Raw genomic sequence first — 21222 nt, forward strand, 5'->3', positions numbered from 1 at the left:
CCCTGTGCTGTAGAGTACACTGTCTGTCAGCAGTGAGAGCACCCTGTGCTGTAGAGTACACTGTCTGTCAGCAGTGAGAGCACCCTGTGCTGTAGGGTACACTGTCTGTCAGCAGCCCTCAGCTCCAAGTCTGCCTCTGGCAGCATGTGAGTATGCTCTACTCTAGACCCTGGCTATCACTGACGATGGACATGCAGTTTAAGAGGCCACGGGGAGGGGTCTCACTGGACACAGCCCTGTGCCAACAGCTACAAGTTTCCTCCACTCACTGCCAGACATGGAGGCTCTGGCTGCAGTTTGCTGCCCTTAGTCTGACTGCCAGCAAACCCACAGATGAAATCATAAAACCAAGCCCCTCTCTGCGACGGCAGTCAACCCTGATGGACTACAGCAAAACACCCTGGGGAAGTGGCTGCATCAGGAGGCTTCCCTCTGTCCAGTGTTTCCTTGCGGCCCTGCCCTGAACAGGCCACTTTCCTGGAACTGAATGAGCTTCACGCCCTCTGATTCCTCAGGAGAGCAGAGCAGACTGATGACTTGGGGCTGGGAACAAGGTATCCACGTTACTATCCTAGCTGTTTGGCAGGCTAGCCTGAGAATGTACAAGAACTTACCAATAGGCCTTACATATGTTTCACTTCTTCCATAGAAACTACACACTGGAGAGGGAAGGACTGAGTATCTAGACTTTCAGGTGAACTGGGGCTTGGCTTTTCCTCCAAAGGCTAACTGTAAGCCCTCACTGGAGAGAAGTGAGCCCAGGCCTGTAGCTTGGGTTTCTTCTAAAGAGTGGGGGCATCCAGGCTAACTCTCAGGAGCTCTGTCCCTGCCTGTCACCTGTTGACTGATGGTATGCTGGGAACCTGGGACCTCCCTGTTTTATTTAAAAAATTCAGTTCCCCTACAATAAACAGATTTCTCAAAATTAAACTTGGGCTTCACACAGGCCAGGCAGTGCCTCGAGTGAGGAGATAGATATAACCTGGAGTAAAAGGCAGCTTTCCTGAGAACACCTACATGTCCTGGATGACGGCTGACAGCGGCTGTGACATCCTGGAGCTCTCTGGGCTAAGGTCATCACATACAAGGAGCTCCTCTGCTTTGCAGCAGGGCTCTTGTTTCCTGCCAGCACCAAGAAGCTCACAATGAACATACATTCTGGCCAGGGTCCACAGCTCCAGGCCTGAGACATGGAGGTCCCTGAGAGCTCCTGACATTTGCTCCACTAGTAAACAGCTGAGACTGTCAGCTCAGATCACAGGGACTGATCAGGTTCCCTGGCCACACACGGGAGCTACTTGCCTAGGTAGTGGTGGTGGTGTGTGTATACAGGATCTCAGTATGTACCCTTCACTGGCCTACACCTCACTGTGTAGACCAGCTTGGTTTTGAACTCACAGGGATCCGCCTGCCTCTTCCTCCCAAGTGCTAAGTTAAAGGTGTGACCCACCACTATGCCTGGCATGCCTCATTTTTGTTTTAAACATGGTTTTTGGGATCTACCTGTAGGTCCTGTTTGCCCAGCAGTCATTTACTGACTGAGCCACCTCTCCAGCCCCCCAAGCCTTAGCACAGCAACCTCAGAGCTCTATGCAAGCCCTACTCTGCGTCTCTGAGGAGCCCTGTGAGCCAGAGACTGAGTGCCTTCTCCCTGGGCTCCTTTCCTGTAGGTGGGGGCGGGGCTTATGGGTGAGGTTCAGGGTTGGAAAGAGTGTGTGATCCAGCAGTCATTTCTGCAAGCTGCTCCTCTACTGGGACAGAGCTTTGGGACTTGGCACAGAGAAAGGCCCGCCTCAGAGCTGATACCCACAGCCGATGCTCGGCACCTGCAGCCCCGGCCGGGCCCAGGGGAGGGGTGCCAGCAGCCTTGGCCCCCATCCAGTCTACCTCTCTCTGGGGCACTGGAACAGACACAGCAGGTAACTAGCCAAAAAGCAGAGAGAAAGCAAAGGAGAAGACAGGACAAGGGGGAGAAAACGAAAATCTGGACCGGAAGGGTCTTTCAAACACTTTAATCCTGCAGTGAGAAAGGCTGGCACGGGCCTGTGTGCCGGGGAAACTGACTTCCTCAGCCAACGTGTTAAAGAGAAGGCCGCTAATCAGCGAAATACAAAGTGGAATCTGTTCCCATCAAGTCTCTTTCCTGTCACCAGGGGGACACACAGCGCTCTGAAATACAGTCTTGGCCTCTTTTGGCAGACAGCCCTATTGTGATGAACACAGCCCGTCCCTTAGGTTATTGTTTTTAATGCTGGAAAGTGAGCTTTTCAGTGCCAAACAAATCCTGCAGCAGGGGACAGAAGATATTCCAAGTCATCTCTCTGGACCAGCCACCAACTGCCTGCAGAGGGAATGGTCCTGGGGTGCTTCAGCAGCCGAGTGGATGTGCAGCAGGTCCAACCATTACCTAATGTGAGGCTGCTCCAAGTGCAGAGGATGGGGCTGGGCCTGAGGGCAAGGCGGAAGCACGAGGCACTCACAGCTAAGGGCCAAGAAGATGGCACTTCAGCCCTGACCTACCTCCTGTCCATGTTGCCGCTGACCATGAGGTTGGGAGGGCTATCCCGGATGTTGACACAGGTAAAGTCTCCAAGTGCATTGCCCAGCTTCGAGAGGCAGCGCTCTGCTTCCAGGCTGTACACCAGGATCTGAGGAGGAAGAAACACAGGGTGTCAGTCCCAGAGGTAAGGGGACATTATCCACTTTCCACTGTGCCACCGTTGAGGAGTGCACTTCCCTCTGTCCCCAGAAGACGGTTTGCAGCCAATGGCTTGGATAGTTGCAGGCCACTGAAAGTAGAGGGACACGGCCAATCAAGTGACAAAAGACCAAGAGGGGTTAAGCAAAGAGTTCCTGGGCAAAAGCAGGAGACAGACGGATGGGCAGCAGTCAGCCAGCCAGCTTTCCCCACACAGCTCAACTGAACGCTAGCCCACACACCTGTTTTAAGGAACAGAAGCAACAAGTCACTGGCTTCTGATCTGGGCTTAGCTGAAGAGCTTACAGGAGCTGAGGGAAGCATAATGCAGACACCATGACATGGCATCTCACACTGAGCCACACTCCAACAGCACCTTCTCCCCACTCTCCCCTCTGGGGCTGGGAATTTGGTTCTGGGGTGTCAAAGCTAGCGAGACGATGGCTGCAGGCTCTGGACACTGTCCCCCTCCTGGACGGTTGTGCCTCTTCCTCTACAGAGGAGAATGAAGGACGGATCACACAGACACCTCCTGGAGTCAGGCCCTGAGTCAGGGTTTGGGTTTGGTTTTGTTTGTTTGTTTTTTTTGAGACAGGGTCTCACTATGTAGCCCTGGATGTCCTGGCGTTGTAGACCAAGCTGGCCTTGGACTCACAGAGATGTACTTCCTTCTGCCTCCAGAGTACATACACCACCATAGCCTGTTGTCCAGTTAGGTTTTTAATGAAAGACATTTCTGGCTGAACTGGGCAGCATTCTGTGAACAGGGCACAGGTCTTCTCACTACACGTGCACTGACTTCTGCTGAGCACACAGTGAGCACTTTGGGTTTGCAGAGCAACTCTATGGCACTCCAACAGAGGGGGTGCTCCTCTGGCTAACCCAGTCACTTAGCACTTATGAGCGGACACTGTAGCGGTCCACGCTACATCATCTCCACTGTGGAACCATCAATCTCATGGTGGCACACATTTCTAACACCTGAACCTTCAGGAGTCTGTGGACGTCTAACACCACGGTCGGGGTAGTTACCTCCTGCTGAAAGACTGCGGCAGAAAGCACAACTCCTTCTCAACACCTAATCCACAAAACAAGATGCAGCAAACAAGAAAAGTTCCAGAGAGAGAGGCGAGTGTGTTTGTTTGCTTGTTTGTTTGTTTGTTGTTTAAAACAGGGTCTCACTGGGTACTCCTGGCTATCCTGGGATTCAGTGTATAGATCAGGCTGGCCTCCAACTCAGAGACTCACCTGCCTCTGCCTCCTGAGTGCTGAGATTAAAGGCATGCGCTATGCTTGGCTCCTGACAAGAATGTTTTAAACAATTTAAAAATAACTAAGATGGTGCTGTTTCCAATACAGACATGATCAAATTGATCTTCAGCAGCTGAGCTGGACACTATTACAGGAGGCTTCTGGAACGAGGAACAGTGAAAACCAGCCACCTGATGGTGTGCTTGGACAATGTTCCCAGTGCTAAGTAGCAGCTCTGAGGTAAGGTGTTCCAGGTGTGGCCCTGCTCTGCGCATGCACAGAAATGCCACTGCAGTCCCAACCCAGTACAGCTTCTGTGTAACAATTTTAAAAGATCTATTAATTTTCTAAAAACGAAACCATTCTGGATCTGATTATCATCACAGAGATTTCAATACTTTGGACTGACATTTTTGTTTCTATAGCACACCAGCGTGCACAGCAGGCAGGCGGGCCTTCAGTGGCAGAGGGAGAAGCACAAAAGAGGCTCACACACCAGCAGCAGCCGCCACCTCCACTTTCTTTTAGTTCCTTTCTGACAAGTGGATGAATCATCTCTGAGTGATGTGCAGAGATAATCCCCACCAAAAGGCCTCTGCAAATTCCTCATGAAGACATCCAAGTCAGCAGTCAAGTAGTTCTAAAGTGCTCAATAATTCAACGGATCAGAACTACCCAAAGAGAACCTTTACCATTGCGCTTAGTTAAAGACCACAGAGATTGGAAAACACACTCCCATCTCCAAGGCAGGTCTTCCACGCTACAAGTCCCTTAACGACCTTTACCATGGCCCCCTCCCTCCCACACTCTCTCTCTTTTAATAAGGTTGAGCAAATGGGACTTCATTTGATCTGATTGCCACAGCCTAGTGACATCAATTATTCATGCTCACACTCCCTCTTGTTAAGACCATGCATTAGACTAATTTTTCTCTTTATTGCCCTGGTTGGGTGAGTCTTAACCCACGACCACTTGAGTTGTTCTCAGAGGTGTTCAGAGATGCTTGAGAGAAGGGGAAACTCCCCCCAGCGACAATGTGGGAGCAGGTGCTCTGCACTAATGTGGCCGCCGAGTCAATAGATTAGCGGAGCATCAAATGCAGGTTCAGCAGTGTTAGCAGCAACCACGGTGTAGGCAGACGTGTGCTGCCATCCGCTGAGTCTCCAGGACAGCTGCAGGCGACGCACTGTGAGCTCTCATTCTCCCTTCTGTAGTGCAGGTGGACTGGGACCCTCTGGGAATGAGAGCTGCATTGTCATAAGGGACCAGGCAGCAAATTTTCTATTTCTGTTTACGTCCCCATCAGAAAGATTACGTTGTTTCTGAGAAACACAGCTTCAGAATCCTAGCTGTCAGCTATTCTGACTGTCCTCAAGTCTACTTTTAAAGACACGCTTTATATATAAGGCCTCTTATAGTTAAGGTTTAACAATAAAATATATAACAGAAGAATGTGGTGGCCCACTGCGGCCCATCTCCAGGAACAAGCCACCCTGAACAGTCTGGTAATAAATGCATAGATTTTTAGTTTAAAGGTCTGTCTCTCTTGCTCTGTATGTGCAAAACATATATAAGAACGGCTAGGAGAGCTTCCATGATGAATACATAATTCCATTCTGATAAATAAGTTGTTTCTATCTGGTTCTTGATAAATCATTCAACGGTCGGGTGACAAACATTTACAAATCATCTTCTTTGTAGCAGGCACTGGAGTGAACGGGTGTGGCAGCCAACATACTGCCAGATGAAAGAGTCATATCTGTGCTAGCTGCTGCTGGCCCAGCTGGCCCACTCTTCCCCACGTGGGACCTGCCTCTTCTGGGATCACAGAGCCATCGTAATGCAGTGTCTTAGCAGCTGATGTCTCAAGCAGGAGGAGGGCCATAGTATTAGGAAGGAGATGGCCACAGGTCCAGCATCTAGAAAGCATCAGCAACTCCTCTAGGTGAGGTGGCCTGCATCTTCTACATGTGACCAGGTCTGTTGAGGGTGCCTAGAGGTTATGGCTTTCCAGACAAATCATGATGGAAGTGCCAGAAGGTAGCTACTACCCTCACAGTGAGGTCAGCTGATTGCCATCCCCTTCTCCTCTCCACTCTGAGAAATCAGGATTCTTCTAACCCTGGGGCTGACATCACCCATCTGTAAGCATGAACCACCAACAAACAGAGATGCCTATGAAGAGCTTGGAGCTCTGCTGACAGAACTGGGGTTGTGTTCTGATGAACAAGGAATACAACTCTGACTTTAATTTTACCAAAACTTCAGAGAGTGACTGGATCCCCTCCTTGGAGCCTCAGGCTGCTTCATCAGCGGGCGTGGTCAGCAGTGAAGTTTTTCCCCACAACAGCAGCATTGTAAGAACCTTTTGAAGTGAAGAGAATTTGCCTGCTTCCCTTTAAACAACGGGTGTCCTGAAAGGGGATGGAAGACATTCCAAAGACACAGAGGGAGGGAAGGCCTGACCCAAGGACTGCAGACACACTTACCCCTCCCTCCCATCACCACCAAATACACTCTGCTCTCTGTGGGAAAGGCTCAGGCAGAAGCCAGCTATGAACAGAGCAAGCCAGCCTCACGCTCTGCATCTGCACCCAGTCAAGTGTGTTCTGCTCTCTCCACCACCACACATCTCACACGTGTGCTGCATCTGGTGTTCCCAAGTGCCACCCTGAACTGTGTCATCTGCTTGCCGCTCTCAAACACTGAGAGGAAAAGAGTCCCAAGACTGTCTGGAATGCCAGGTGCAGCTTTGTTACCCTCGCACTTACACAGTGGAGCGCTTCCTTAACTGGGGAGGGGGAGGTGCTGTATGGTCCCCAGAGCAGAAATGCTGCTGCCCACCTTGGATGCAACGCTCAGCATGACCAGCGCATATCAGACGCCATGGTCCTTATGTGGGCCTGCATCTGGCTGGGTGCATGCTTTTGTAATTAGTGATAATTGGTTCAGACAGGGACCAAGGAAACCTAGAGTTCACTCCAGTTCGGGCCTTTCCTTTACTACTTAACACTTCCTTCCACCACCCCCCACCACCCCAGGTGACCTGCAGTTTATACAAGAGCCTCTTCATCCTGCCTAGGCAGAAGCCCCAGAGTACACCACCAGCCCTGTGGGTTCTCTTGCTATCTGATGAGGCGGCAGGCCGGTATGCCTGGTAGAAAGAAAACTTCTCAAAGTGCAACTCAAGTCGGCTCCAGATGGCCCTTTGCACACTCTATTTACCACAAGGGAAGTGGTACAACCCACAGGAGCCCAAAATGAAGAGAGCACTGAGATTGCAAAGGAGTCTGGGAACCTGCCAGGGGCTGCTCTGGGGACCCCTGACCATGTCAGGTAGGGACCCAGTGTTTGTCAGCACAGAGGACATGACAACTGAGATCTTTGCATAAAGCTGTCTGTGGACCTTAGATAGCTGGTGGGGTGAAGGTGAGACCTGCCCTGGTGCAGCCCAGCTCAGCCCAGCTCAGGAGCACAATGCTCCCACACTACCTGCAGCCACCCAGACCTCTGTGGTACCTGAAAACCAATACCAGCTATAACAATAAACACAGAAAGAAGCAGGGACGGGCTTCTGAAGCAGTGACAGTTTCAGGTTAAGGAGAGTCGGCTGCATCCAGCCTGGAGTCGGCTTGTGCAGTCACCTACTGTGCGGCAGGGCAGGTAGCAGCAAACTGAGTACATTTAAGAAAGTGAACTCAGAATTTCTAAGATTCACAGTTGATGGATGAGTTAAGCAAAGACTGAGGGCAACCCAGGAAGACCCCATGAGCTAGAAACGAGATCTGAGCAGTTCCTTAGAACACACTGCAGACACACAGACGGGACTGAGGCCGGATTACTGCGTTGGTCCAACACACATCTAACCTGAGCTCCACAGAGCGAACAGAGAAGCTTTCAACAGACACTGAGTGCTTGCAATGAACACAAACCCACACATGGATGCTGAAGTGAAAGCATAGAACATGAGACAAGTGCTGAGCTTAGAGGTTCCGCCCTGCTTCTGACACAGGGCTCTGTTGGTCCGAGGCTGGCTCAGAGCTGGAGGATAGGGCGTTCCAACAGAAAAGGGAGACGAGTCCTCAGAGAATGAACAGTCACAGCCACAGCCACCTTTGTTTGCACCAGCGTCAGTGGATGTCAAAACCAGCAGTATCTTCACGGGACTGAGCAAACACTGTCAACATAGAACCCCAGCAATCTAGCCAGGTTGTCCTCAAGAGGGCCAGCGAAATGAGGGCGTTTCAGTTAGAACGGCAGCCTGGGCCTCACTGACAAAGTGAACGAACTGAAAACCACTCCAGCCAAAGTCTGAGCGGTTGGGAGAAGTGACTCAAGGAACTGCAGAGAAAGAACACACTGGCCCCACACAGCGAGGCGTCAGCAGGAACAGAACAACTCCAGCCCCTATTCCAGTGCAATGGCAGAAGGGAAGGAAATGTCCCAGACCCACCAGATGCCAGCCACACAGGGTGAACATGGGCTACTTCTCTGGATTCCAGAGCAGTACCTGGCTGTGCACCAGATGAAATAGATGAAGCATGCGGCCCCCACACACTGTCTGACCATGGTCACAAGGGACACTGTTTCAGAAAGACAGGCTTAAATAAATAAAATTAAATAGAAGGAGGAGGAGAAGAAGAAGAGGAAGAAGAAGAAGAAGAAGAATTATTTCTGCTGAAGATGCCTGCTCTAGAAGGGAAATTCAGGACAAAAAAAAGAAAGAAAGAAAGAAAGAAAGAAAGAAAGAAAGAAAGAAAGAAAGAAAGAAAGAAAGAAAGACAGGCTTTGAGTGCGACCACGAGCACACGGTTCTGCCCCACAGTGCAGCTCTGCAAAGACGGCCACCAACACTCATTTTTGTAAACAGAAAAGACAGGAAGGGAAAGAATAACAACTGCTACATTTCACCACAAAGCAAGGTGCGCAGGCTGCTCACACACACACACACACACACACACACACACACACACACACACACACACGGCTAAGTGAGTGGTCCGGGGACTTCACAGATGAGCTCAGATTTAAAACAAAGGATGAGGAAGATGGACAACTGGGGAGGGCAAGGAGGCTGGGAAAAAGTAAATCACATACAAAACAGCCGATAAAAAATAAAAAAGCAGTTAATATACATGAATAATGGATGTCTGATTTAAAAGCAGTTTACTCTGATATGATGTAATTTTTTGACAAGCAGCCAGAGAGACGATTTTAAGTCCTTGCCAGAGATAAGTCATAGCGTGAGGCCTGGCGCAGCCATGTCTGTGAACATGTGGAGAATGACTTTCACCACCGGCTCCAAGGTGACTTAACTGTTGGCAAACAGAAGCTGCCTTTCAGGTGCCCCAGCAGCCCCCTGCCTGAGGCAGCGCTTGAAGAGATGGCTCCCTGACATGAGCACAGCCCCCTGAAAACAGCCCCCCAACAGCTTCCATGACAGGCTCTGGCACTGTCCGCGCTCCCTCACACAAAGGAGAAGCAGCCTGGCCGCTCTTGGGCCTAAGTTTTAATTGGAGTGACAAACCCACAAGGCCAAGATATTTCAGGGACAGGACGGTGTTGCTGAGTGTCGCCAGGCACTGGGTAGGCAAGGCCTACACACTCCCTACCACGTGCCAATGCACCTGCAACCCTGGTTGTTCCAGGACTGGGCTCTTCCTGGGAAGGAAGTGCCAATCACATAGGCTGTGCCAGGATCAGGGCTTTGTGATGTGGGCAGATGTCTATAAAGGACCATACCGACCACATCGACACCTACTGTGACCCACGCCTGAAAGGAACCGAGTGAGCGTATCCTGAGGGGTCCCCGTGTGTCTCCTTAGACATGCCCAGGGTGGTGATGGCCTCCTTAGAGCAGTGAGCAGTGGCAGCTTCAGCACAGGGGAGGAAGGTAAGGACATGCCCACCATGAGCACTGAAGAGGGCAGATTAGTCACCATGCAAACATGCCCGAAGCCTGAGAGCCTGCATGGTGCGCCTCATCACAGAAAGCAGCACAGACAGCATTAGGGCCACAGGCCACATGGGCCTTATGAGAGAGACAGGGCGTCAGTGCATGCACTTTGTAGGGAGAAATGAAGCTGCAGGCCAGGGACCACTCTTTAAAGTACAAATGCTAGTGTCTTCAATGGCGGTGACAGAAAGAGTGGTCAGAGTTCTCACAGCCTGTAGGCCTGATGCCGTGAGCCAGGCAAGCCAGGCATTTACCTAATTACCCTATCTTTTGACCAGTCTGACTTCTGCTTCAGCCCCAAATTAGATGAGAAGCGACTCAGAGGGTGGGCCGACGGCCAGTCCCTAAGCCACACCACAGAAACAAAAGGCAGCTGAAGGGGGCTAAAGTCAGCAGGTAACAGGCAGAGCCTTTACTGCGGGTGCACAGGTCATAGACATGATGCACTTACACACACACACACACACACANACACACACACACACACACACACACACACACACACACACACATCCTCTGCTCACTGTGCAGTCTGTGATGCTGTCCCTGGGGTCCTGCAGAGCAGCATGGCACTCGATTCTCCCACTCCCGAGTCTCAGCTGCCACCTGCACTTAGCCACCAGGAAACTGAACTGAAAGCCACCTGAAATACCTTGCCTCACACTGCACAGAGACCAGCTGGGAAGCAGGCTAGGCAGAGCCCAGTCCTTCCCACCCCAGATACCATACTGGAGAGCCCCTTCCTGAACTCAGCCCAAACTGGCTATTCCCAAGAGCCAGCACAGTTCTGTGTGCAGGACTCCACTGTGCCCACATTCATCTGACCCTAGAAGATGCTATAAGGTGAGACTACCACTTTTCTCACTTCCTATAAAGAAATGGAGCTGACAGAGAACACATCTCTCACCCAGCTAGGAAGTTCTGGAAGTAGGCTTCGATGTTCCTGCTCTTTAAACCTCTACTCCAGGACACCCCAAATGCAGTCCTAGCAGGAATGTCAATGGTAGCTCTGGGAACGCCACACCCTGGCCAGGCACACTGATCACCAGCTCTGCTCCTGTGAGTGCCACCTCAGACATGTCAGGACTTCTGTGCTCTAACTACCTGGGCTGCTTCCCAGCTGTTGTGGGCTACAGTGCTGGTTAGCAACAGGGTCAAAACGTGAGCTGTGGGTTCCTGTGTGTCGAGGTCAAGGGAGGGACCACGAGGCTGAAGCTGAGGCCCACGCTTCTGGAAGGACATGAAGAGAGGAGAAGGGAGAGGGAGAGGAGGCATGTGCTAATCCTGGGCAGGAAGGCATACCACATTCAAGAGGTGGACGCCTCTGGCTGCGTACAGAGACTCGGCGCGGAGGTGAGGATAGAGAGTTGGAAGCTGAGGTGCTCTCCGACTTCTGAGGGCTTTGAAAGCCAGGCTACAGGCAGGCAGGAGGGCCTCACCCACATGCTCCGCGTGGGCCATTTTTCTGATCTAAGTGGAAATAGTTGATGTATGAGTGTGTACCAAGGAGTGCAAGGTATGCAGGGGTATAGGTGTGTGCCAGGGAGTGCAGGAGTGTGGGTAAGAGTAAAGGTATGGGTAGGAGTGCAGGGGTGTGGATATGCCAGGGATGGCTGGGTGCAGGAATGGGAGGAGGGGTGTAGGGACACAGCTCTGGGGCGTTTTCAGTGTGCATTTCAAAACCTCCTGTGAAAAGATGTACGAGTTCCCAATTCAAGGAAGTGGGGAAGTGGAACCCCAGTCCTCTGTAGGCACATAGGTGCTCGGGCCAGTGCCTCAGCCTAGACTGACAGGGACCTGAAGAAAAATGGGTGTGGACCTGGGGTTAGGTCCAGCAAGTCAAACGTCAGCAGGGTACTATGCTTGACGAGGAGGGATGCAGTAGCTAGAACCCAGGTCATGGCAGGGCTGCCACTGACGGCTAGCCTTCAGAGGACACGCAGTCTCAATCTCACTTTAACACTCAGCAAACCTCATGACTATGCCCAAGTCCTGTAATTTGGCAAGAGACTGCTCAAGTGTGAGCTGGGCTAGCTTTCCTCTGCCTAGCTGCAATTCAGGAACCCATCCAGAATTCACTGTTGAGGGGGTGATATAAGGAGCAGTTCTGGGGTCCACAGAAGAAGTACGAGCACAACTCAATAGCTGATGCTCATGCTGACCCACCCCTGCTAACCCAGGACTGACAGAAGACAGATGTGCAGGCCACGTTAATAAGGCACAGTCTGGGAAAGAGCAGGAGTCCTCCACTGTAACTGCGGGGAAAGAGCAGGAGTCCTCCACTGTAACTGCTGGGGTCATCTGAACACAGTAAACATCTGAAATAGTTGGAGGCTGAGCCCACACCGGCCATGAGCTGTGTTCTTACTCTCCCTCTCTCCTTCCCTGCTCAGCCCATCAGCCTCAACCGTCTGGACCGGGTGGGAGCATGCAGCTTACCCTATAGCCACTGTTTTCACACCTGGAAGGAGGCAAACATTTCCACCAGGTCCCCCCAGATCCCGAAAAACATGCTGATTTTTAACACTGACAAACCTAGCTGCTGTCTGGGCAATATTTACCCTGAGACTCATCTGGCACAGAGATATCAAAGCCATCCCATCTGTGCTAGGGAAATAATCCCAACAGTCAACTCCAAGTTCAGTCTCCCAAGTGTGTAGGATGGTGAACCAGGACAGGTCTACATATAATCAGGGAAGTCACTGGAAAAATTAGACCCTAGATAAAAATCTAATCTTAATTCAAAAGTCCAGTAAAGGGCAGTGGGCATGATATATGTCAACATAATGCTTTGTAAACGTGGTTAATGTCTTCAGAATACTGATAAGTTAATTTAAAAATCCAGAAATACTACAAATATCAGTGGCATACAAAACTATGAAGGGTGTGTGCAAACAGAAATTATCTGAGGTGTGGTGCCAGCCCTGCCGGCAAAGCACCCGTATCAGCTCCTCATATCAGCCCTCACTCACATTACCTCCTCACTCACACCAGCCCTCACTCACATCAGTTCCAAATGGCCCGTTCCACTCATAGGCCTCTTTCAAAACCAGTCTCAGGAAAAGAAACTAACCCGGGCTCCCACACCTCCCAGGGATCCCTCGGGTTCCAGCTGGCCTGAGCCACCTCTCTCCACCAGCCTGTTGTCTCTGTCTGCACAACTCTAACTCCTCCCCAATACTAGTGGGCACAGGAGCACCAACCGTACCAAGCATCACCACAATTTCTGGACTGGAATATCAAGGCAAGTAACGTTATGAAGTTTATGTCTCTGAGAGTCCTGTTCAGCCCACTGATCAAACCTTCTACCTAGTCACTTCACCCTTCCAGGAAGCACAGATCCTAAGTCCCAGTCAGTTACCTCCCCAGCAAGTAACAACAACGGCTTCCACAGAACCCTTCATGCTGCATGGCCTTAGAGATCTCAGTTCTGAGTCTTCAGAAGCTGCTGGGCACCAAATGTCCCAAGTGACCCTGGGGCTCTGTGGGGACGTGTCAAGGTTCCCACTAAAGGTTAAGAGTGTGCCATTCGTCCTTCCTTAACAGTAATATCAACAAGATCAGGGATTGGCATTAAGAGCAACACCTGCACAAAACAATCTCGAATCTTCATTTCTCATTTTTTGGTTATCTTTGAGATTTTCAGCACTCTGGAGTTCCCAGAGTTCCCCGTGTCCACCCAGCCTCCCAAGAGAGAACCTCTGCACCCTGGTTACTCTGACAGAGCAGAGGCTGAACAGGAGAGGAAAGCGTGCCTGACCCATGGGATCCTGCTCACTGATGTGACGGAATCTAACAACGCTGGGCCCTCTTCCTTCCAGAAAACTAGTCTTCAGGAGTCAGCCGTCAATGCCCCGACAAAGAAGGAGCTAAGACACAGAGTTCTGGAGAGCATGTGAAAATATTTTACAAACTTTCAATTACGGCTTGTTTGTCTTGCATGTGAAGTATTAAGTCTTGACTCTCACACGCAGAAACCTCAACAGAAGAAAAGATGGCGCTCTGATTTGGCAGACAGGGCAGAAGGCAACCCTTCTGCAGCACACTCTGACCCAAGGCTCCAGACAGACGCTCCCCTTGTGGCCAGTGCAGGCAACCAATCCCAAGTCTCTTCCTGGCTGCACATGGGCAGTCATTAGCTCAGAGAGTCAGGCAATTACTTTCTAGTGTGATGTAAGCTGCCGCAGCCCAAGCCAGCCTCCCTCCCTGCCCAGCTCACTCCAGCCTGCGATGACTTCACCCTTTGCCCTGATTAGGATGCACTCCGCATGCTGCTTAATACAATCTGCCATCAAATGCCAAGAGCTTCAGAACTAAATTGGGAAATATGTCCAGATCCACAGAGCGATGCTAAGAGCACTAAGTGGGGCTCCGGATCCCTTTATGAGACACGAGCTCATCGACAGCATGGTGTTCGCCTGCGGCAGCTCTGCCTCTAGCCATCCACCCTGAGAGCACATTCAGGCAGCAAAGAGATTAATAAAGGCAGTGTGCTGTTATAAATCGTTACAGAAACAAAAGCACTGCTGATGAATTCCAAACTATGTGACAAAAACAAGTTTTAGGAGGCTGCTGGACTATCAGGGGCCATGTTGAGGGCTGTGTGGATGCACGACAGTGTGAAATGACGTGGTTAAGACACTTCTGCCTCTTCTACTGTCAGCTGCCATTCAGTGACATTTATACTCAAGTCTGAGAACCAAAACGGACATCAGAGACTCAGAATTCTTTTCTGCTCTAAGTTAAAGACCTCCGAGCAGCCCCTCTTGCTGGGACACTGGGAATGATTCCTGCACCATCAACATATAAGACAACATATAAGCCTCAGCTGCTCAGCCCCACTCACCGAATCCAGAAGTCATGGTCCATTCCTCATTGCCTAAGAGAGGCCAGACAAGTGTTCCCCAGAACCATGGGCCCCAGAGGAGTACCCAGCAAGCAGCAGGGAGGTGCCCAGCAGTGCACTCACCACTCTGCACCATGACACTGGCCTAAGTGCTGCTGGCACTGCCACTCCATGTGGGGAAGCCTTCCAAGCAGAGAGATACAAAGTATAAACTGAACAGCAAAGTCAGCCGCAAAGCCTAGAGAAGAGGCACTCAGGAAGTCTGTGGGGTGGGCACTGTCACCCCTCAAGAATATCCTCAGGGCAGCAGGTTTGACCCAGTGAGTCTTCAGAGAGAACTTTACCCTGTGAGCACTGGTGCAAGCCACACTCTTGCAGAGTGGGTGGAATGATGAGGCCACACACACGGCCTGATCGATGCTAGAAAGCTCTAAAACCCAACCAAACAGCAGCAGGGGGCTCTGTGATGTGTTACAAAGTCACCCCAACGGGCAGAGACAAGGAGCAGTGATGCAGAGTGCTCTAGCACTTATCCATGTTCATCTTCCTGAGGCAGGCCACTCATGAGAGCCCTAACTGGCCTGGACTCCCTATATAGATCAGGCTAACCTTCAAGACAGATATCTGCTTGCCTCTGCTCCAGGATGCTGGGATGAAAGGTGAGAGCTACCACACCCAGCTCCATCCACACTTTACAGAAAGAGGGCCCATTTCACAAGGATGCACAAGAAATGGGCAACACCAACTTGGCTCCAAAACCAAATGACAGGCAGTAGCTGACAGGCTTGGGGAGGAAGCTCTTGCCTTGCACTTCCCATATCTGAACTTCTCAATCAGGAGAAACTTTATCGAGTCCAAACAAAAGTACCCCAGGGGCTGGAGCAGTGGCTCTGGTTCAAAGTACTGGCTGTTCTGCCAAGGACCTGGATTTAGTTCCCAGAGCCCACTTGGTGGGTCACAGCCATCTGGAACTCCCATTCCAGGAGTTCAGTTCCCTCTTCTGGCCTCTGCAGGTACTGCATGCTTAGTGCCCAAACATACATACAGACAAAATACCCCCCCCCCCCCACACACACACATATATATTAAAGTGTTTAAAAATCTGTTTTAAAGTAAAAGCAAAAATATAAACTAGAAACTTTTCTTTGACTTTGTATAGCCAAAGAAGATGCTGGTAAGTGCTGTGTGGCACCTGCTCTGCCCTGCACATCAAGCCCAGGAACAACGATTGCATCAGGGTCCAGGTGTACAGAGCGCTGACTCTCCCAGGCCTGCCAGCCTGCACCACCAAGGGCAGCCCTGCTCCCAGCTCAGACAGACAAGCTCTGTAGAGGGCTTATTAACACAGAAATCTGTGTGTGATGCTGTCTAACACTCCACTGCCAGTCACACACTGATGTCGTGAGTACCTGCGATGCCCACAGGACCTGCCAACTGACTGGATGAAGGGTGGACGCCGAAACACTATTACTCAATGTTTACACAGCTGTGGGCCTAAATCACCAGTGTGGTCAGCATATGGTACAAAGACATCGTCCAGTGACCAGAAATACCACCCTTGGATACTCCTACAGGCTACGGAGTTAAGCCCCCGACTAAAATCTATCACAGTGTTTGGACGTCAGTGGGCTTTTAACATGGCTGATCAATAGTGGACTGTAGTTAAGCCCCAGTCCTGTATCAGGTACAAATGAAGTCAGATCAAAACTCTCTGTTCTCACAAAGCCTTCATCTGAGTCCTAGCTATAAAGAGCAGACGCATGTCAGTCGGTTGCTGGTCTGTGTCAGTTAAGCCATGCACTGGAGGCTCAGTGACTATGTGCTTGTGAACTCTGTGAATTGGCCGTATGCATTCAGATGGCACTGAAAGTGCCTGTGCTGCTCATTAGGCTGCTGTGAGCTGCCTACCAGCAGGTTTGCCTAGAGCTATACACACGGGGAACTTATGTCTGTGCCTCTGGCCTATGAGCTCTAAGCACAAGCTGGAACTCTACAGGAGGGAGCTGGGGACATGAGAGGTGAAACACTGCCCAAGGTACATTGCTAGGCACAGAACAGGTCACGTACCATGACCCTCTGTCTACAAAGATCCATCCTCAGTCTCTGTCTGTCTGGCGTCTACATGGACACCTGTGTGCAGCGGAAGAGGAACTACGTCTCGTGCTCCATTTCATTGCCTGGACATTTCTGCCTTGCTCATACACTGCCCTGAACCAGCTGAAAACAAGAGCATTCAGAGTGTTAACACACTGCTTGTGTGGTGGTACACATGGCTCCTCCCAGCACATCATGAGTTCAAGGACAGCCTGGGATATGCGAGACCCTGTTTCAAACAACCATAACCAAACTAAACAAAACACAAAGTGCTTCATTTTTTGGCTGCCTTAAAAATCAAATCCACACTCTTCCTTGTTAATGTATACATGCCACTGTTTCCATACCTTGTTTCCTTCATACACCCATCCCAGACTCTTCACTCCAAAGGCAACCTGGCTGGCTGAGACATCCAGACACGTGGCAGGCTGGCCATAGACATAATGAAGGGTTCTGGCTGAGTCGTCGGCCTTCAGCAGGTACACCAGGTCCCCGGCCGTGGCTATTGCTACAGGGTACCTCCCAGTATTCGGAACTATTTCAAGGTAGTCAACCTGTGGAGAGAGGAGTTGTTTAGTGCCCCCCAGTCATCTCGACTTGGTCTGTACAGTCAAGAAACAGTTGAGCACGGGGACCATTTACAGGGATGGGCATGGCTCCTGTCCAATGAAAAGATGCCTGTAACAGTGAAAACCAAGTGCACTCTGAGAAGGGAAGCCACGTCCCCCTGACTCAGCACAAGCAAGGCTCAGGAAGCCTGAGGACACAGCTGGAAGGACCAGGAGATCTAATCCAGTCCAACTCCTGCTAAGGCAAGGATGGCAGCACTTACCATTGGTGTGAGCTCACTGTGGCCTAGGAGGTCCTTCTATCAGACCTGCATGGCAAAGGCTTGTGCACCGTGCTCACTGAGAGCCACTCCTGTCAGTGTGCAGACATAACACAGCCACACCGCCAACCACAGGACAAAAGCTGAAGACTTCCTTATGGTCCAAATGGGATCACTGTGGGAGGGACTGGGGCTGGGGAGCAGGAATCCCAGTGGGCTCCCCCCTCAAGGGGAGTCAGGCTGTGAGACAAAAAGACAACTTCCAGCTCTTGGTCTTACTGGGTCTTTTAAATCCTGACCATGGCTGTGTTTAGAGTTATCCCTTGTTTTGTTGTTTTACTCGACACTGAACAGTAAAACTGCCCCAGTTCCGCGTGAACAGAGGCATCTGTCAAGTACATGTGAGCATCAGAATGAAACTCTACAAAAGCTAAATTGTCTGTTCCTAGCTCTCTCCTGCCTGCCTGTCAGACAGTGACCCCGCCCCTGTGCCATGTGACCATCTGAGGACAGAGAGTTACACAGACAAACCACACTCTTGTCATACCTTCCCTGACTGCATGGGGGGCAGAACACACTCTAGGAGTAATCCACTTCTCCCCAGAGCAGTGCCCATCACACTGCAATCACAGAGAGCGTGGATGCAGAAGGTGAGCCACTGCAGAATCAGGAAAATCCATGGTTGAAGGGACAGCACTGCACAGACACTGCCAGAGGCCTGAGTTCTGCAGGCTGCCCCAGGGAACTGAGCACAAGCAAACATCCGGTGCCTCTGCTAATCCTGGGCCCCAATCATGCTGAGCAGCCCAACATCTTGGGCTGTGGGTTCATCACAAAGGCCAGCTGCTCCAAGCTAGCACTGTAGACCTGGGAACACTGCCACAGTTATTCAGGAAGCACAGCTAGAGAACAAAGATGGTCGACTCCATGGGCCAAGGGTGCCTGATCCAGGGATGCATAGCACACACTATGGTAACTTGGCACCCAGACTGGAAATAATGCTGGGAGCTGACCCGCCCCAGCAGGGCTGTCCACTCCTGTCTCTGTAGAAACTCACTTCTTAAATACACCTTTTGGCTGCCCATTTAACTTCATCTTCCAGCTGGGTTTCTAGCAGGCCAAGAGACTCAGACTGGCAGTGGCAGCCATTCACTTGGAGGTGTAAACGACCTCTAAAGCTCCCAGTCAGCCCCAGGATGGCACCTGACTGCCAAGGCAGGATTTACACCTCATGAGGGGTTCTTAGCTTGTGAAAGTGTGGCTGGTCCACAGAACAAATGGAAGCCCTGCACCCCAAGTCTCTCTCTACAGCTGACAGCGTCAGGTCGTGTTAGAGGAACACTGAGCACCGCAGAGCTGATCTGAAGCAGCAAGCTTAGGGAGATTAAGCAGTGACCCCAGGTGTTTGGTGCTTGGTATTCAAATCTAAAGATCCCACAGGGAAAGGGAGAGAGGGGACCGGTTCCAAGTCCCCAAACCTCCTTGCTCAAGGCTAGCTCTTCTGCTCCCCTGGCTCATGCCAAAATGATGTGTGCTCAAATTAAATACAAATTTGGCAAAGACAGATGAATACTGCCATATCACCAAACCATGTCTGCTTGGTGAACAAGACTGGTGGCAGCCCTGTGCGAAGCCTCCCAAGCTGGCTCAGCTTCCTGTGGCATCCTGAGCCAAGCTCCCAATCTACACTGGCGTCCGTGGACCCCCTCAAAGGCTCCTCCTGACTCTAGGTGAGACAACTGTGTAGGGTGAATGCTTTCTGCCATGCAGACTGTAGCGTACCACTGCTGTTCACTTAGCTGTTAGGCCAGAAAGGAAGCAGGAGCTCACAGGGTGAGTCTGCCACGCCAACAGGAAGGAGGTTGGGACCATGGTAAGAACAAACTCTGGCCCTGAAGTCACCTCAGTGTTTGCACGTGCTGCTGTGTTGTGTTGTGTTAGAAGCTGGGGGTGGAAAGATGGCTCAGCAGTTAAGAGCATTTACTGCTTCTTACGAATGCCTGGAATTAGATTACCAGCTCATAACACTTACAACTCCTGCTCCAGGGAATCCAACCTCTCATGAGCACATACCCAAACACAAAAAGAAAAAGAAGGAGAGGAGGAAGTAGAGGAGGAGGAAGTAGAGGAGGAGGAAGAGAAAAAGGAGAAGGAAAAGGTGGAAGAGGACGAAGGAGAGGAGGAAGAAGAGAAAAAGAAGAAAAAAGAGGAGGAGGGGAGGAAGAGGAGGAAGAAGAGGTAGAGGAGGAGTGGGGCTGGAACCCAGGGTCTCATGTAGACTAAGGGAATGTTCTACTATTAAGCTATAGCCTCAGCCCAGCAATTGGATTGAGTCACAACTTAGCTTGGAAAAAAACGGAAAGTCAATTCACCACTCTGAGGTGCTCTTGACTTCTTGGGGCATGAAGGAAATTGTAGTCCCGTCTCAGGGGGCTGTTGGAAGCTTCATGAACAGAAGCCCTGGGCATCATCACTCTGTCTACCTCTGAATGCAAACTAACAAGCACAGTAAGCGCTCACCAGTTTCTGAACTTCAAACTCCGAGGCCACATGCCAATGGCCCTCCTCGTTGGGGTACAACATCACAACGTCAAAAGCAGAAGCCGTGGCAACAATGGGCTTTTCCTGGCTCAGCGCAAGGGCTTGTATTCTTGCGTCATGCTCAAAACGAAAGATAGGGAACCTTCCGGTTCTCAGGTCCCAAATGTTAAGGATCCCTAGAAGGAGAAAAGCAGAGAACAACGGTAAAGCTGGTACGCACAGACACAGAGCAATCATACAGTTGCTTTTTGGATTACTGTGTGAGGATGACAGTGTATGGCTCTTTGTCTGAGCCTGTACCGCTGTCCTAGTCAGCATACTGTCTGACATCAGCAGTACTTACACAGGACTACTGGGCAGGCCTTGGGAGACTCCCATGATTTCTTCTATGGCTCGCCCATAAAGTTAGCCCTAGTTCTGACCTCCCTACTGCCAACAGTGGCACGAGTCACTCTTGGTCTCTGTGCATCTCTAACTGAAAGTGCCCGAGTCCAGATTCTTGCTCTGATGTAGCACCCTGCACATACAGTTAGGTGTTGCAAGACTTCCACATGGCTGCAGCCGATAGCTGCAAACAGCAACAGAGCTCTCTTTCATGGAAGGGCTTAAACACACATGCACTTCTCTAAGAACTATGATCAAATGAGGACAGGCAGGCCACAAAAGGCTCTGTGACATGGTCCCCCGGCATATACTTTGGTAAACTCTCTCTATTCTGCCTCAGAGGGAGATGATGTGCTACAGAAAATGAACATCTCGGGGCCTGCTCATTAAATAGGACCTAGGGTCTCCTCTCCAGGAGGTCTCATCTTGACATGGCCTCTTCCAAGTACTGCTGCTCTGTATCTGTTCCAAGGCATCACACAGTGTGGACTGCAAGTGTTTTAAAGCATCACACAGTGGGAACTGCTACGCAGAGCCTCTGGTTGCTTAGCACTGCATGCCTCCTCTCACTCTGTGTTCTCCACTGTGAGAAGAGCAGAGTTACCCCATTCCACACAGACAGG

General features: G+C 50.9%; 1 protein-coding gene across 1 annotated transcript in view; it reads right to left on the reverse strand.

Moving 5' to 3' along the window:
• The window catches only part of Fbxw8 (F-box and WD repeat domain containing 8), an 89623-nt gene that overhangs the window by 10790 nt on the left and 57611 nt on the right, over positions 1-21222 (reverse strand). Inside the window, exons 6-8 of the mRNA XM_021162838.2 lie at positions 20195-20391; positions 17193-17399; positions 2521-2648 (exon numbers count right to left, since the gene is read on the reverse strand). Of these exons, the coding sequence (XP_021018497.1) occupies positions 2521-2648; positions 17193-17399; positions 20195-20391 (532 nt within the window). The remainder of the gene's footprint in view (positions 1-2520; positions 2649-17192; positions 17400-20194; positions 20392-21222) is intronic.

This window comes from Mus caroli, chromosome 5 (genome assembly GCF_900094665.2).
Source record: "Mus caroli chromosome 5, CAROLI_EIJ_v1.1, whole genome shotgun sequence".
NCBI lineage: Eukaryota > Metazoa > Chordata > Mammalia > Rodentia > Muridae > Mus > Mus caroli.